This window comes from Camponotus vicinus, unplaced genomic scaffold (genome assembly GCF_025532165.1).
Source record: "Camponotus vicinus isolate PSW18456_S1 unplaced genomic scaffold, iyCamVici1.0 SCAF_14, whole genome shotgun sequence".
Lineage (NCBI taxonomy): Eukaryota > Metazoa > Arthropoda > Insecta > Hymenoptera > Formicidae > Camponotus > Camponotus vicinus.
In genome coordinates, this window is record NW_028141950.1 from 7,132,563 (window position 1) to 7,151,924 (window position 19,362).

Genomic DNA, 19,362 nt, shown 5'->3' on the forward strand with positions numbered 1-19,362 from the left:
AAGCTGTTGTAAAGATTCTTGTTTGGTATCTCTGGCAAAATAAATACAAAATAAATGCAATAAATAAATACAAAATAAATGCAAACGGTGGCGATATTGCTGATCGGATTATCAGATTTGGGATGTCAGCACAGGCAAGTTAGAGAAAACACATTTTGTAAATTATAACATGATAAAATATAGTAAATTCAACAGAGTACGATCAGTTTTATTTTAAGTGGTAAGACATTTGGTCTTACCAGTGAAAGATTATATCAATCGAGTGAGTACTATAAGTAAATTATTTAAATTATGTAAGAATAAAGAGTTGACATTGTGTTAATTTTAGTTAATTTTGCACAGACCCCACATAATGGTACTATTAATTGTAAGTGTATAAGCTTCTTTTTGGGACCAGATTCATGAAATTGGAATAAATTGGATTCTAGGTGATGTATTTATTATTACATCGAGTCAATAAATATGTCTCCTAGAGTCCAATTCATGATCCAATCATCCAATCGATATGAAGAACGATCGAGTGGAATTTGTTTTGATGAAATAAAACTTTCCCTTTTTTAAAATATATATCTTACGTAATAAAAATACATTTGTGTTTTGTACACAGTCCTGGATTAAAAATTATAATTATTATAAATGTTATTTTTATGTATTTTTATGTAACTTTCATAACAATTAATATTAAATGTTGCTTTTATATAACTTTTATAACAATTTATAATAAACTTAAAAAATTAAATTAACTTAAATTCATAATAAACTTAATGATTACGAGATTTTTAAACGTATTCGAGGACTGTGCGCATCTTTAATTTCTTTTTTAAAAGCCTAAACATTCATCAAATATAGAATAATTTATTACATATATTTTCACTAATGTAATTACAGTTTTAATTCGAGATAATTTAATGATTTGTTTCAATTTTAAAACAATTAAGTTTATATGAAATGCAGTATCTTATTCTTCTAGAATACAATTGTAATATCATTAAGCTCAATAATTTTCTTTGTACTATCATATCTTGTTAGAAATAAATTACACATGGAACGAAGTAATTTTTATTGCGTTAACCTAAGCAGACATATTATAATTATTATAATGTCGCACAAAATGTAAATTTAGACGAGTTGCTCCTTCGCGTTATTAGACAAAACAAAAAAGCAAGATCATAATATTTCAATAATGAATATAATAAATATAATAATAAATATAATAAAAATCAATAATTATTATAAATATTTGGGCTATAAAATCCGTAGTCTATGTTTTTGCGAATTATACGTGTTTTTTCTTGAGATGCATTTATGAGATTACGGTATTCGTATAAATTTCACGAAAAGTGAAACATTTTTAGTGGTTTGAGACATCGACTCTATCATTATCTAACAAAATATCAAAGTGTTTATTATTATTTTTTACATGAAAATGAAAACAAGAATATCAATTTCATTAATAAATGAATCGTGCTTTATTTTTAAGGATATTTGTATTTTTTTTGTTTCAAGAGTACGTAATCCTTTATTGCGAAAATAAAAAAAAAAGTAATAAAAATAAAATAAAAATAAAAAAATAAAAAAATATTTCTTATAAAATGAAAATGTTTAGTATCTTTATACTGTTGTGCGTAACATTTATATTCGCTGAGAAAATGATATTATAACAAAAATAACAATTTACGAAGGAGCATAATAAAAATAGGGAATACAACAAGTTTTAAGTTGTCAATGGAATACGTTTAATATATTCTATGCTGACGATATGTATCGCGAAACTGCTGACAAACTGTTACTGTACAAAAATATTTAACAGCATTGCGACAATTTTCATCTATGAATAATAAATTATTGCTCGTCCAAATGTAATTGTCGATCAGTCATGAATAATTTAATGCCCCCCTTTAAGTTAAAAATACAGAAAAAGGTGAAATAGGAAGACAAAATACTTAACATTAAAATGTTGGTCTTTTTTATTATGCACATTCGTATTTCATGTCAAATACTACCAATAAATTTGTTGAGTAAAGGCTCATCCTCCCAGTAAAACACTTTGTTAGAGAAAATAAAAAATTGCAGAAAATTAATTGTACAAGTCGTGAGCGATTCTAAATAAATCTACCATTTTTCTTTTCATACTTAAGGGGATCCTAAAGTGACTTTTTTATCGATATAACATTATATTTCTTTTGTACCGAAATCTTTTTATTAATTGCACAGAATAGTAAATGCTTCTCCACGATTAAAGTACACACAGAAACAAACCGGGAACCTCCCGATTTTATGTTAAAAAACAAAAAAAATTGAAAAATTACAATTTTTTTATCGGCTTCTGTAACAATGTTTGCTTTGTATGTACAAAATAAGATAGGTCCCCGCTAGATAGAAACCGAAATCTTTTTTATTATGCTTCTAAACTCATTTCTAAAAGTTTATTTATATTCCTTCGTGCAATATCTAGTGGGAACCTATCTTATTTTGTACATACAAACTGCAAAACTTTTATATTAAGCAAATATTGTTACGACTTTTTTACGATTTTTCAATTTTTTTTCGTTTTTAACATAAAATCAGGGGTTCCCGATTTGTTTCTGTGTGTACTTTAATCGTGGAGAAGCATTTACTATTCTGTGCAATTAATAAAAAGATTTCGATACAAAAAGAAATATAATGTTATATCGGTAAAAGAGTCACTTTAGGATCTCCTTAAGCGGTAAAAAATGTAAAGAAAAATTAAGTAACGAGATTTTATCAGTAATCGAGATATCAGAATCATGCATACGCAAATAATATAATTGATCTGTAAGGAATCTCAAGTGATTGACATTTCGCGATATGATAAATAGGCTTGCGCAATAAACCAGTATAACAAATATATACTTGAATATCGCGTATCGGGCCATGAATCAATTCCACACGTAGAATAAATAACGCCTTTATTCCATATGACGAAGGTGATAAACATCAAGCACACCGTTATTATATAAAGAAATAGACATGTGACATTTTTCCATAATAAACTTGATAAAGGATAACGGGCCCTTGCGTAACTCGTACATTATCTGCTTCCATAATGACTAGAAGTGAGTTTAGAAACAAGTTTGCAAGATTAATTCTTGTCCAATGCTTATAACATGCGCATTAGAACTTTTCGATTTTCACAATCCAAATAAAGAAAATTTTTTTGAACAGCAACGAACGTTCGCCTTTTATTATTGTAATTTGAGTCTTATAATAAACTAATAAAAAAAAGGAGGCAGTGTAGTTTCTTCCCTATGCTCCAACTATCGCGCTGTGGCTCTTATGTGCCATTTTCGATTTAATTTTTAATTCATATTTTTATTTTTGGAAATGTCTTGCTCGTATGATTAATAATACAATATCTTTTAATATCTTTTAATATCTTTTTCTCATTCTTCTTTTTCAGCTGCTAAAAAATAGTCGTAAATGACAATGCATTCTAATTTGATAGTACGCAGCGTGTAAAAGGCAGTTAGTATCTATGTCGCGCAGTAGTATCTATAACGCTTTCGCGTGTTCCGCTTTATTTTCAACGATATATATCTCGATACTCGGAAAAACTCTCGAATTATCCGTTTCCTTTCATTGCTTATTGAATCATTCATTGATGAAATGAAATTGATCGGGCTTATATATTTGCTGTCGTTTTGTAGTCATCTTAGAGCGGCTCCGATAAATGTGACCTCTGAGATAAGTATGCTCATTAGGAGAATAATATGGACTAATTGGAATCAGTCAAACATCGAATTCAATCCTGATTCTGTTCTCGACACGGTAAATGAAAGTTTTCATTCATAGAAACGAGGATTAAATCTTTAATATTTCGATTAATTTCTTTAATGTTGTTGAAAGTGATAAAAAGTAATCTGCAGTTACTGGCCGCGTTCTCTTATTCAGAACGAAAATCGCATAGTTCCGCAAAATTATACTATATTATAGTTTTTAAAAATACATAGAATAGTATTTTTATATATTTTTGTCGCTTTTGAAGAGTTGATTTAATACTTAATTATTAATACTGCTCAATTAACATTAAATTTCTGTTCTTTCTTTATTTTAAAATGTAAAATAACGTGAAATATGTATGTCTGCATGGCTATGCCTATGAAAATAAATATATTACGCATTTCTCGTTGCTCAAATTTATTTCAAGTTCAGATCAGTTTTTCCTCTTTCTTACACAGTCTTTTTTCAGCCGGAGATGATAAGAAAAGCGGGTTATCCTGCGGAATCTCACGTTGTAATGACGGAGGACGGCTATCTCTTGACGTTACATCGTATCCCAGGTGGCAACGATTCTTTACCCGTGCTGCTGCAGCATGGTTTTATAAGCAGCTCCGCTGACTGGGTTGTTCTTGGCAAGAACAAAGCATTTGGTATGATCATAAATCAATTTTTAAAATCATAAATGTACCACAAAATCATATCATTAATTTCGTTTCTATCGTAAAAATTCCAAAATTCCAAAATTTGAAAGTTTATGTTATATATAATTGTTTATGTTATATATGTTTATGTTATATGTGAAAATGTAAGTAATATATGATAAATATTGTAAGCAATTTTTTTGAATTTTAGCTTATTTATTAGCAGATCAGGGATATGATGTTTGGTTGGGCAATTTTCGTGGTAATATTTACTCGAGGGCACATATTTCTCTCTCTTCATCGAATTCGACATTTTGGGATTTTAGGTACTAGCAAAAAAATAAAATAGGAGGGTAATGGTTGGTATAAAAATGGTGTTATAAAAATAAGATAATAATAATTGTTACAATATTTGTTTTCACTTGACATGATACGTATAAGGATTTGCTAAACTTATATACATGTACTTATTTTTTCGAAAATGCATCATACGCAAGATATCTCACATTTTATTGTGCCAATATAATATAGTTGTTTTTTTTTTCTTGTTTGTTGGTAAATCATTCTTTGTGCAAAATTTTAGTTTCTGCTTTTATGGAACACTATATATTATATTCATATGTATATAATATATTTATTTTCTCTATGTGTGTATGTGTGATCGTGTATATATTTATATATTTTATGATATATCGATTGAATTTTTCATTAGCTTTCACGAAACGGGCATCTATGATTTACCCGCGATGATTACATTTATCACGAACATGAGAGCGCAACCATTGCATACATATATTGGTTTTTCTATGAGCGCAACTAGTTTTTTTATAATGGCATCAGAGCGTCCAAAAGTCGCTCAAATGGTGCAAATGATGATCGGTCTCGCGCCAGCAGTCTTTGTAAACCACATGAAGAGTCCGATTCAATACTTCTTCCAATTTAGAAGAGAATTAAAGGTAAAGCAATATAATTGTGATATAATGTTAAAAGATATATAATTTATTATCATGTAATAATTATTTAAAACAATGTGGAAAAATAAAGTACATCTTTAAATAATGTACTTTGTTGTTCGAGATAAAGTTTGTAAACTGTTATCTAAAGAAGGAAAAATAATGTTAACGGCGTTAGAAATAAGTGTTATAAAAAAGCAATAATAATAACCAAATCAATATTTCTCTGATTAGCTATTTAAATTTAATAATCGATTCATATAAATACTTGACTGTGATTGATCGATGTACTCATTTATTGCTTATGTTTTTTCTATATGTTATTGACTTAATATATTATACTATTTTTCAATTTTTATTCTATCAATAGAATGAAATAAATTTCTGGCAAAATAGAAAAAAAAGGATTTGTCTTACAATGAAATATGAATGAGAAATGCAGTAAATTGCTTTTAACAAAATTTCCGACGAAATTAATTCTGAACACTTTAAAATCTTACATATTTTTTCTTGCTTCACATTTTGTTTGTTTATGCTGTATATATTCAATTTTCGGTTACAATTTTAAGACGATATTTCTTGACGATTTAAAATTAAATTTGAAACAACTTTTAAAGCTTTTATAAATTATCTTAATAAATTAAAAAAATTGATTAAAAATTTATAAATTTATTCCCAAAATTAAAACAACTCGGATGAGAAAAAATTACAAGATTTACAATAAATTACATCATTAAGATATTTAATTGCAGATGGTGGCGCAATTGTTCTTTCACGATGAAGTCTTCGGGAGTGATTCTGTGAGATTTCTCTTGAAAAATATCTGCGATCAAAACATTACCAGGGAATTTTGTGTCAATCTTATGTCTATGATCTGCGGTGATGATCGCGAACAGTTTAACTATGTAAGTAATTATAATTCGCTGTTGAAATACAACTTCGATCGAATCTTTGAACATCGCATTCCGTGATGATTTCACGATCGCGTGATCACACTTCAGATGTAATTTCATATATCATTATTGTTTTTTTATTTATTGCTAGCATCTACTGCCTGTCATCTTGAATAATTTCCCGGCCGGCATCTCGACTAAGACTATTCTGCATTTCATCCAGGCATTTGAATCAGGCAAGTTTCGCAAATACGATTACGGTCGCGTGAGAAATCTATTGATTTATAATTCGATGGAACCACCAAATTATAATTTATCGAATACCAAAGTACCAATCGCGTTGTTTTACAGCGATAATGACTGGTTCGTCAGCACAGAGGTAAGCAATGGAAAATAGGTATTTATTCAAATAATGGAAATGTATATAGTAAGGGATCACTTGTATATAAATCGAATTTTAAATTACTTATTGGAAAGGTAACTGAAAAGAAATCGCATACGATAACTCACTAAAATATTTCCTCAAGGATGTGAAGAGGTTGGCTCCTTTACTGCCCAACGTAGTGGATATGTACAAAGTGCCGTGGTCCAAATTCAATCACGTAGATTTTATATGGGCCAAGGATGCATCAAAACTGGTATACGATAGAATTCTTAAAATTATGAGAGAAGAAAATCTAAATAATGTTACGTCGGTGAAATAATATTGTCAACAATCGAAATTAAAAATAAATATTACATGTCAGATCTTCAGTAATAGATAACTGTATTAATTTAATGGAACGTAAATTTATAATATTTTAATATTATTTACAATTAGTGCATAATACATGTATATCCAAAAATGTTTATTAAGAATTTATAAATAAAATTATTCAAAGGTTCGGAAGCAAAATTGTTTTTATTATTTGTAGATGGAATAGCTAATTTGAAAATATATGATTCCATCTCTCCCAGTAATTTTTCACGAGTGTTAACTTATATTCGGTTTATTGACTTATCATATGTTGTGATTTTTTCTAGATTTCGATATTATATTCATTCTGGTGTTTCAGTCATTTGATTTTATCTTTGTAATGACAGTGTACACATTTTCTGAATTATGTGATATGCATAATATGTCAGCATTTTTTTTTATATACTTTTTATCCATTTGTGATAAACGTAATTATATATATAGAAAAATAATTTTCTCATCTTTCAATTTGCAGTAACAATATTCTAAATATAAATGTAATGAAATAAATATTATTGCCTTATTATAGTTATATGATCATAACGTACACAAGTGTTAATTATTAAAATAAGTTGTTTATGGAAATAAGAAGACTATGACATTCTTCTACAATAAACTTGATAAAGGATAACGAATCCTTGCGTAACTCGTATATTATCTGCTTCCATAATAACTAGAAGTGATTAGACTAGAAGAAACAAGTTTGCAAGATTAATTCTTCCAATGCTTATATATGCATTAAAATTTTTCAATTTTACTTACACAAAAATGCAATAGAATATTGAGCACTCATGATGAGAGATTGTCTGTTCCATCCTATTATCAAATATATCTAACGCATGTTTTACAGTAAGGAAGCCAAGCCAAATGATGTTTATGCGACCAACAAGTACAACTATTAAACCTGTATAATATTACTTTAATTCGTTTCAACTTTAATTTTATTTTCTCTTTCTTATGATTTATATAAATATATAATTACCTGCAAATGCTGTCATTTTTGTGTGCTTATATTGATGCACAAACAACATTACGAGTACTATATTTACAGATATAACATCTGTATAATAAAAAAAGCACCAAAAGTATAGTGGTGGAAAAAGAGTAATATCGTAAGCATAAGTATCGACCAATTATTCCATCGCTCTGTTTCATTAGATTTGCAATTTTCTTTTATAATACTATAAATAAGATAAAGATTTAGGCACGTTCCAAATAAATTTATACATCTTATGTATGTATGCAATATTGCACATATTAAAAGCTGACAATATCGCAGTTGTAATAAGATACAATCCTGGCAACGTAGTGATTTTTGGATCCTGCTGAAAATAATTTAATTTGATTTATTTTTGAGAATTGCGTGCAATACTTGAGAACAAATTATTTTTGTGCCATGTATTACCTGCGTAAAATTCCATGCACAGTATCGTATTGTCTGCGGTATATCAAAAATTTCATCGATGAAATAATGTAGTTGAATACGATTGAGATATAAGAAAAGTAATATAGTACTTGTAATAAATAACGTTAATGTGGAATACATAAATATTTTGTATTTTAGTTTCATGTAATTGAGATGAGATACGACACTCATGATTTCTTTAAAAATGTGTCCACAAATATCATTTAACTTCAATAGCTGCACATTCGTTAAATTAATACTATTACGTTAATATGCTCCTCATTAAAATGTGTAAAACTGTACGTCGCACACATTTAATACGATTAATATATTACGTAATAAAATGTATTACACTAATGATTAAATATCATTTTTATTATTTTTAAAATATGATTTTAAATATTAATTTTTCAAGATTAAATATTATTTTTAAATATTATTTTTAATGGTAAAATCCACGCAGCACATGCTCGTATTTACATTCGACATCTGACACGAGACATTGAGAGGTTAGGTTAGGTTAGATCGGAAAAATTATCGTTTGACAGTTGGCATCCCTACAAGATATTCTGCGCAAGCCCTGCGCGCGCGTATACAAAATAAACTTCAAATCGCTTCTAGCCTAACCATCTTCGCGCGATCGACTTTACTTGAATTGCATCGCGTCGCATCGAATTATGATGCGGCGCCGATTTGCCCGAAGGTAATTCGGGACGTCGCGACGCTCTATAACCGTCGAATGAGCACGAATTGTCACGCAAATATGATAAATCAAATCGACTCACCGTTCACCGGCTGTTCCACAGGCCGCTCCATTCGCTCGCCTCGGGACGTCCCATTCTGATCTTGATGCACGCAAACTCACACGATATCGTTAACGCGAACGCGCGACACTTTATTCGGCACTCCCGATACTCGCTCGCGTCCGATAATCGTCGTCAAGGGCGCGAAAAACGCGACGCGACCTCGCTCCACCTTCGCGATCGCGCCATCGCCGAACTGTCAAAAACAGCTGACGCGCGCTTCCATCGACGTATTGTGAAAGTCGCGCGATCATCCTCGGACACTCTCGACGCTCGTTCACTCGCGATATTCGTTTATTTAAGGTTAAAAGAAGCGAAAAATGCGGATCCGCGGCAACTGCGTCTGACTCCGATTCACGTATGACGTGTTCAATGGCGCGGAACTAACATGGCGGCCGAACCGGCGCGCGCATTCTGCGCATGCGCGTTTCTGCGCATGGCCATTATACGCTCAACGTTCGCGCGACTTTGATCTCTGAATATTGTATTCTACGGCTTTGATTAATAGCACATAATAATAAATATATAAAGGTAGAATCAATTAATCATATTGGTCATACGTGTAGATTTGTCCGAAGAAAGAAAATCAATCTTAATAAATTTAATACGTTCGCATACAAATACACACACACACACACATACATATATATATACAGGGTGTTCTAGACCACCCGTACACCCCTTTTCTTTCAAAAACTAAGCATTTTAGAGAAAAACGTTTTCGACAAAAATTGTATGGTTTTGAGGGGAACATAAGATGGTGTCATTGGTTTGACCTTGGATGGCATCGTTAAGGTGAGGTCAAGGACACCTTTAATTTCTTAAATGGAACCACCTATTTTTTATTGCATATTCTTATAGCTTATGTCGAGAGCTTTCCAAAACACTATAATAAAGTATTTTTTCATCAAGTACTTTTCGAGTTATAAGGCTTGAAATAATTTCTTAATTTTACATAAACCATAAAATATCTAGTAAAATATTCATTTTTCGATTATCTTACCTTAATACTTTTATGTACAAAATAATGTGAGGAATCAATTGGTGTGAAGAAAAAAACATAATTATTTTTAAGAAAAAAGTATGCAATTGTTAATTGCAAATTACATCTTTTTTCCTTGAAACAACTTTTATCTGAAACATTTCTTCGTACAACTCATATTTTTCGAGACAATCCAATGTCCCGATCTTTTTGTTACACCCTGTATACTTAATTCAAACTGAAACATAATCATGCGATCATGAAATGACGGAAGTGTGATGATCGAAAATTCGATCGGAGACTTATTTCGACCGCAAATCATTACTCACATAATTAAATTGCTCGCGATCGTAGCCGCAGATCATAACTCGATTTTCGAGTCTTCGTTGCTCGTGCTATTGCTATCTCGCTTTTATTGCCATTTCGCTCTCTCTTATTACCTTCTCGCTTGCTCACATAACTCCCGTACGCTACACATACACACACATATATATATATAACTTTGCTCACTTGAAATATCTACGCTATTTTTACAGATATGAAAGAATTATAATTATGAAAATTGTACGATTAAAAGGACCATGATATGCTGGTAATATTGTTTTCGTAAGTAGAAGCGTTTCAAAAATTTCAAGATTATCTTCATATTTTTTAATGGAACCATCCTTATTTTTTAATATAAATCGATTCCTCGCAATATTCCGTGTAAAAAGTTATAAAGATCGGATAGTCAAAAATTGAATAGTTAACGAGATATTTGATTCTTTAAGTTGACATAATTTTATATAAATTATAAAATATCTGATAAAATGTTCATTTTTCGATTATTTTAGTTTAATAATTTTATGCATATGATAATAAGAGGAATCAGTTAATGTAAAGAAAACATATGATTGTTCTTAAGAAAAAAAGTCGCTGCTCATTGCAAATTCATATATAAGAAGAAAAAAGAATATATATATATATATATTTTCTCTTTTTTTTTATAAATATAAATGAGAAATATTATAATATAAATGAGAAATGACGAATATGCGATCCTCACTCTCTCTCTTTCTCTCTCTCTCTCTCTCTCTCTCTCTCTCTATATATATATATATATATATATATATATAGAGAGAGAGAGAGAGAGAGAGAGAGAGAGGGAGTGAGGATCGCATATTCGTCATTTCTCATTTATATTATAATATTTCTCATTTATATTTATTAAAAAAAAAGAAAAAAAGATATATATATATATTTTTTTCTTATATATGAATTTGCAATGAGCAGCGACTTCTTTTCTTAAGAACAATCATATATATATATATATATATATATATATATATATATATATATATATATATATATATATATATATATGATTGTTCTTAAGAAAAAAAGTCGCTATATATATATATATATATATATATATATATATATATATATATATATATATAGCGACTTTTTTTCTTAAGAACAATCATATATATATATATATATATATATATATATATATATGATTGTTCTTAAGAAAAAAAGTCGCTGCTCATTGCAAATTCATATATAAGAAAAAAATATATATATATATATCTTTTTTTCTTTTTTTTTAATAAATATAAATGAGAAATATTATAATATAAATGAGAAATGACGAATATGCGATCCTCACTCCCTCTCTCTCTCTCTCTCTCTCTCTATATATATATATATATATATATATATATATATATATATATATATATAGAGAAAGAGAGAGAGAGAGAGAGAGAGAGAGAGAGAGAGAGAGAGAGAAAGAGAGAGAGTGAGGATCGCATATTCGTCATTTCTCATTTATATTATAATATTTCTCATTTATATTTATAAAAAAAAAGAGAAAATATATATATATATATATATATATATAGAGAGAGAGAGAGAGAGAGAGAGAGAGAGTGAGGATCGCAAATTCGTCATTTCTCATTTATATTAAAATTTATTTCATATACGTAAGCACCTTGCTATACAGCACTGGTGCTACCGACATTTTGTGCACATAGCACGGAATAGAACCAGAAATTATGTACCTTATATGTTACCCTCTGAGAACATTCGTGCACCTTGGCTTCGTAGTTTAGGTGCACGTTCTTATGGTCCACAGAAGGCGTATCGCTTTTTGGGATCACTATATGTCTATGGGGATCACCTAAAAGCGGGCCAAGACACCTCTCATTCTTCTCTCTGTGATAACAAATGATCTTATGCCGCTACTAATTCCTTTATTTAAAAGAAAAATAGTAATTCCGCAAAATTATATACAATTTTTAAAGATATATGAGATATTTCTACATATTTTTGTAGCTCTCTAAGAGTAGATTTAACACTTATACATACTAATTAATACTACTTAATTAACATTAAAGATTTTTCCTTTTTTGAAATAATATATAATAATATGTTTAAATATTATTTTTTAAATAATATTTTTAAAATAATATTTTTAAAATAATATGTTTAAATAGTATTTTTTTAAATATTTATTTTAATTTCAAATTGATTTAAATTTAATTAAAAATTAATTTAAAAGATGAATATAAAAGAAATTAATTTTTTTAAATATGCTTTGAAATCATTTTTATCGAGTCTCATATTTTATTGCGCGAAAGGATAATTGCTACAAATTTCTGCACAATCACACTTAATTAAAAATGATGCTGATTTGATTTTGATTTATATCTCATGATTATTTTTATTATAATGATTTTACACATTAATTATTCATATTTTTTAGATATTAAAGTATTATATTTATATTATTTGTATTATAGAATTGCCCTATTTATTTGAAAGTAAATATAATATGCACTTCTTGTTGCTCAAATTTATTTCAAGTTTAGGCCAACTTTCCTTTTTCTTACGCAGTTTTTTTCTTTCAGCCGGAGATGATAAGAGAAGCTGAGTATCCCATGGAAGCTCACGTTATAACGACGGAGGACGGCTATCTCTTGACGTTACATCGTATCCCAGGTGGCAACGATTCTTTACCCGTGTTGCTGCTGCACGGTCTTACAACCAGCTCCTCAAAATGGCTTATTCCTGGCAAAGGCAAAGCATTCCGTACGATCATTAATCAATTTTTAAACGCATACATGTATCGCAAAACTGCTATAACATTGTCAATTTTATTTCTATCGTAAAAATGCCACAAAATTTAGAAATTAATATTATATATATAATATGATACTACAACACTTTCTTTTATTTATAGCTTATCTCTTAGCAGATCAGGGATACGATGTTTGGTTGGGAAATTTTCGTGGTACTACCTACTCGAAGGCACATATTTCCCTATCTCCGTCGAATTCGACATTTTGGGATTTCAGGTACCAACATAAAATAAGAATAATAATGTGTTATAAAAATAAGATAATAATAATTGTTACAATATCATTATAATTATAATTTAACGTGATACACAAGAACTTTTATATATATTTACTTAGACTTTTGAAAATGCATCGTCTTCAAGATATCTCACATTTAATTGTGCCAATATGATGCATTTATTATTATTTTTGTAAATAACTTTTTGTGCAAAATTTTAGTTTCTGCTTATGTTACATGCGTAACACTTAATATATTATATACATATGTACATAATATATTTATTTTCTCTGTGTGTCTGTATGTAAATATTTATATATTTTTTATATTTTTCATTTTATTGATTTATTTTATTGATTTTATTGATTTATAGATTAAATTTTTTATTAGCTTTGACGAAATAGGCATCTATGATGTATCCGCAATGATTACATTTATCACGAACATGAGATCGCAACCATTGCACACATGTATTGGCCATTCCATGGGCACAACGTGTTTTTACATAATGGCATCAGAGCGTCCAGAAATCGCTCGAATGGTGAAATTGATGATCAACTTCGGGCCGGTGGTCTTTCTAAATCATATGCAAAGTCCGATGCGATTCTTGGTTCCCATCAGGAGAATGATTAAAGTAAAATAATATAATAGTGATGTTAAAAGTCATATATATAAATTTTATTATCGTGTAATAACTAAACAAATTGAAATATAAAAAATATTGTACATTTTGTATTTTTTTTGTTATAGTTAAAATTTTTAAACTATTATCTAAAGAAACAAAAATAATGTTAACGACGTTAGAAATAAATGTTATGGTATATAAATAATGTATAAGTAATTACGTTAGTAGTAACGAAATCGATATTTTTGATTAGTTACTTAAATCTAATAATCGATTCATATTAATACTTGTACTACACGATCATATGCTCATTGTTTACCGCTTATGTTTTTTATATATTATTGACTTAATGTGTTATTTTTCAATTTTTATTTTATTAATAGAACGAAAGAAATTTCTTGTAAAATAGAAAAAGAATATTTGTCTCACAGTGAAATATAAATGAGAAATACAATGGATTCCGTTTTACAAATTTCCGAAGAAATTAATTCTAAACATTCAAAAACTTACTTCTCTTTTTATGCTTCACATCCTGTTTGTTTTTGCCGTACATATTGAATTTATGGTTCCAAATTTTAACAAGATATTCTTTGACGAGTTAAAATTAAAATTGGAGCAATTCTCGAAGCTTTTATAAATTAATGTAATATGTTGAAAAAACTAGATAAAAATTTCCTAATTTATTCTTAAAGTTATATCGTTAAAACTTTAATAAAGAAAAATTAAAAGTAAATTACATCACGATTAAGAGATTTTCAATTGCAGATAGTGATGCAATTGTTTTTCCACGGTGAATTTCTCCAGAGCGATTTTGTGAGATTTTTTTTGAAAAATATCTGCGACCAAAACATCGCCGGAAAGATCTGCTACAGTATAATGTCTATGTTATGGGGTGATAATCGGGAACAATTTAATTACGTGAGTACATAATTTCGCGAATATCGCGATCGAAGTATAATTCCATCCAAGCTTCGATTATCATATTTTAAATTGCTCGACTATAGATTGTTGTAGATTTAACTTAACATATATCTTTGTATATATCTTTATTATTCTCTATTTATTCTTAGACCTTGCAACGCATCATCTTAAGTGACTTCCTGGACGGCTCCTCGGTTAAGGCAATAGAACACTATCTTCAAGAAATCCATTCGGGCAAGTTTCGCAAATATGATTACGGTCGCGCGAGAAATCTGTTGATATATAATTCGGCTGAACCTCCGGACTACGATCTGGCAAATATCACGGTACCTATCGCATTATTCTACGGCTCTGGCGATTTGCTAGTTAATATCGTCGTAAGTAATACGTAACAGAGATTTATAGAGTTAATTGTGAAGCTGACAAAATCAATAATTGACAAAAGTATTTCTTCAAGGATGTGAAAAGATTGTACCGCATACTTCCCAATGTAGTGGATATGTACGAAGTGCCGTGTCCCAAATTCAATCATCTGGATTTTATATGGGCTAAGGATGCGCCCAAACTCGTGTATGAGAGAGCATTCAAGCTTATGAAGAATAAAAATTTAAGCAATGTTATATCGATAGGATAATATTATATAGACAATTTAAATAAATGATAAATATTTCACACTAAATCTTGATTAATATTAATGCGAATGATGACAATCAGAATCGTTCAGAGTTCGCTGAAAAGATATGAAGGCAAAATATTTTAATATTTTAATATTTTAATTATTATTTATGATTAATGTAAAAAGGAATTAGTACAATACGCTTGTTTTCTTGTGATAAAGAGAAAGAGAATTCCGATTTTTTCATACATATACTGAAAATCAACAAAATACTCACATACATATACTGAAAATCAACAAAATACTTATGTAATGGAAATTAAAAAAAAAGAGTCATCCATTACATCGTATCTAAAGTCACCGAATTAGATAGAAATTATGTATAGAATTACAATCATAGAATTGTTCGTACATCAGAAATTATCCGTGCACAGAATTATTGTAACGACATCTAATGATAAGAAAAAATATGAAATATTACAAGATGTTTAAAAGATATTAATCTTCTGGAAGATGATCTCTGCGAAGAATAAAAATATAATTGATATGATCTAATTAGAAACTATCGATATATTTAATTAAAAATCCAATATAAAATGTATAAACTACTTTATATTTTATATTTATAACATCACTTTTCTGCTTTATTTGCAATGACATACATATATCTCACTCCAAAAAACTCTCGAGTTGTCCGTTTTCTTTTATGACTGTTTATTGAATCATTCATGAAATTTATCATGTGTTTGCTGCCGTTTGTAATCATTTGTGATCGTTTTAGTACGGCCCTAGCAAATGTGATCCCTCAGTTAAGCACTCTCTTGAAGAGAATAATATGGACTATCTGGTCGAAGACTAAATTCAATTCTGACGTCATTATTAACCAGGGTTAGAAAGTAATGCGTTACTTGTAACACCGTTATAGTTACTTGTAACACCGTTATAGTTACTTTCTTTTGTAACAGACTGGTAACGGCGTTACATTTTTTTTTCTGTAACTGAAACGATAACGTAGTTACATTTTTTTCAGTAACGATAACGATTTTAACAGTTACTTTTACCGTTACTTTTCATATTTTGAAAATACTTATGACATCGTATTTCTGTCATATTCAATTTTTAGTCATCGACCGACATTCATATAAAATTCAATAATACTTCGGATGAAAGGAGGTCCGGTAAATAAGGCCAAAATCTGCCTCGCGATGGAACCTAAACTAACCGTAGAAAAGTCTTTCTTACGACCCAAGAAAGACGAAAATCACCGTCATTTATCCGAGAAGTGGTGGGAAAGTTTTGGGAATAGCGTATTAAGCTGTTAGGTTTTAATGTCGATTTATACATAAGAACTAACAGTTTTTCCTGTATTAACTTTAAGAGATCGTATCTGTGTAACCAAAGTAAAGTAATTTTTTATTTTTTTAAATATTTTTAATTGTTTTTAGATTTAAAACTTTTTAATTTTTTTTTATTTTTTTATTTTTACTTTTTTTTACTTTTTTAATTTTTTTAGTCTGTTCTTAAACATCATCCTCATCGTTTTCTTCGGACTCTGATGATGCTATGTTGTAAAAAATATCACAAAGAGAGTGTGCAGGTTTGTTTATGTCAAGTAAAAAACGGGCATAACCAAAAAACCACATGATTGTGGCTACATGAGAACAACATCCAACGACACGTTGTCCCACTTTGCAGCTGCAAAAATGAGCACTAAGTGCTTCGATTCCTTGTTTGTTTTTATCGACAAGAACATATACAAAGTACTTAACGGACATGGAGTGACGAGATCGTATACGCACTTTCAAAAAAATACTAGCAGACCAGTCCAACGCTATACCGTATTTTCTAAAATCAATGGGTCTTGTTGGTTTCGCCATTTCAAACTCAAAATCACCGTTTGAATTTAAGTGATCAGCATAATAACTGTGTGCCATTTTAATTGCGTACGAGCCGCAAGTGTAAAGCCAAAGATCTTGCATATCTAATCGTGGAAAGAATTCTATCTCGACATCTTCCATACGTTGGAAACGAGAGGTCTGCGAATTTAGTTTTTCTTGACATACCAATTCAAATAAGTGATTTTTTTCGTTCGAAAAATGAAGCATTCTATCTATAATTCTTTTATCAAGATCAGAAGTGACAACTGGTTTAAATGTCAAGTTAAGTAAAGCACAAGCAATCTTAAAATCGTTGAATAAGGTATCTAGTGTGGTATTTTGAATAGTTCTATCAAAATACTTAAAGATTTTCTTTATTCTTCCGTTTACAACTTCGACAATATAGCGAACTTTTGTGATAAGTCGTGAGGAATTTGCTTGCTGCGTTGTCAGTGGTAATGAGGGTTTATCGGCAAAAGATGGCATCTTCGCTACAAATCCTTTGCTCGAGATATTTGGAATGCAATCCCTAAAACCGCGATCAACGATTATAACATCGCCGGGCTGAAAATCTATTCCAATCGGTAGTATTTAAAAGATCGATCAAAATAGAAGCGTCGTTTTTGTTTCCCGGAAAAGGACCCCAAACCGCTCCAATATAACCATCAGGAAATACTGCCATCATTGGTTTGATCAAATTCCTGTGTTTATGGCCAGAATAAGTCATACGTTGAAATGCGAAATTGGAGCTTTTCTGGATAAAGACATATGTGCCATCAAGCACGAGAATAATGTGTTCACCAGACGGAGCATGTAAACGTTTAGCAGTATCAGTTTGATGATTGATCAGATCAGCACGATCGCGCGTCAGTGAAAGATACTTGTCACAAAAAGGCCCTATAAGAATGGATCTGCAAAGTTGGCAGTAATTGCGAGCAGTTTTTTCTGCAATATTCCAGCGAACAGCTAGTTCTTCAAAAGTGTAACCTCGTCGAAGACGAGATAGATACACTCCCAAAGCGAATTCCATTCGGACACGAGTAAGTAAATCTTCACTTGACAGGAATTGTAGAACGTCGAAATATTGCTGATGCTCTAAACCAGTTTCGAATTTCAACATGTCATTTTTCATATTCAAAAAGGAAAGAGGTGCTTTGTCTCTTTCTGTCAGAATAATGGATTTAAATGTGTGGAAAGAAGTTAGTATTTCTTCAGCATTCAAAGAAACCCCCATACCAGCTGTTTCAAAATCATTAGGAATTACTAGTGATTCTTTCAAATCATGCAAGGTACAAACACGTGCACCATATTTTACAAATACGTTTTTTTTTATAAATATCTCGAGACATTCTTCTTTAGTCAGATTTCTTAAACTTCTAACTACAGAACACCCAAAAACGCATTTGTTGTGGCCTGAATAACTTCGTTCAATATCTAGATGAACAGTAGGCTGTAACTCATTTTGCTGTGCAGCAAAATCATCTTGCCCAGATGAGGAATGTGCCTCAGGACGATGCAAGTTTCTGTAACATTTTTTACAATAATATCTTTCGTCCACTTCGCGATAATCTGTGCGTGATCGTTTTTCGAGACTTATGCCACAGGTCGAACAGACTTTTGTCATCGCGATATAATTGAAAGAAAAAACTAAATTGAATAGAATTATCCCACTAAAATAAAACAAACTTGACGTATTAAACAAACTGTGTGAAAAATCTGTGTTCTTATTGAAAACTTCAGAACCTCTATTCAAAGTCTTGTTAAACTCTGAGTCAGATATTTACTATCTACAGATTAGTAATGAAACAAAATCTGTAAGCGTTTTAA

General features: G+C 29.8%; 2 protein-coding genes and 1 pseudogene across 5 annotated transcripts in view; 1 reads left to right on the forward strand and 2 right to left on the reverse strand.

Moving 5' to 3' along the window:
• The window catches only part of LOC145965271 (lipase 3-like), a 175,743-nt gene that overhangs the window by 53,501 nt on the left and 102,880 nt on the right, over positions 1-19,362 (reverse strand). The window lies entirely within an intron of this gene.
• Positions 3,580-16,273, forward strand: LOC145965321 (uncharacterized). Its single transcript, XM_083088782.1, has 12 exons — positions 3,580-3,789; positions 4,211-4,391; positions 4,594-4,708; positions 5,095-5,338; positions 6,088-6,240; positions 6,380-6,607; positions 13,049-13,229; positions 13,381-13,495; positions 13,887-14,130; positions 14,887-15,039; positions 15,192-15,419; positions 15,500-16,273. The coding sequence occupies exons 1-12, from the start codon at positions 3,628-3,630 to the stop codon at positions 15,674-15,676; spliced, it is 2,181 nt and encodes a 726-aa protein (XP_082944908.1). The 5' UTR covers positions 3,580-3,627; the 3' UTR covers positions 15,677-16,273.
• LOC145965315 (dol-P-Glc:Glc(2)Man(9)GlcNAc(2)-PP-Dol alpha-1,2-glucosyltransferase-like) lies at positions 6,998-8,908 on the reverse strand (annotated as a pseudogene). The gene is made up of 4 exons (XR_014436665.1): positions 8,370-8,908; positions 7,947-8,289; positions 7,727-7,868; positions 6,998-7,652 (listed from the first exon to the last, which is right to left on the reverse strand). The product of XR_014436665.1 is annotated as a dol-P-Glc:Glc(2)Man(9)GlcNAc(2)-PP-Dol alpha-1,2-glucosyltransferase-like (transcript).

What these genes read in the sequence shown, in the direction of transcription:
- LOC145965321 (XM_083088782.1), top strand. Translation starts at nt 3,628, where the DNA reads ATGAAATTGATCGGGCTTATATATTTGCTGTCGTTTTGTAGTCATCTT. An exon ending in TCGACATTTTGGGATTTTAG is followed by an intron (nt 4,709 to 5,094) that starts GTACTAGCAAAA and finishes ATTTTTCATTAG; the next exon opens with CTTTCACGAAACGGGCATCT. An exon ending in TCGACATTTTGGGATTTCAG is followed by an intron (nt 13,496 to 13,886) that starts GTACCAACATAA and finishes ATTTTTTATTAG; the next exon opens with CTTTGACGAAATAGGCATCT.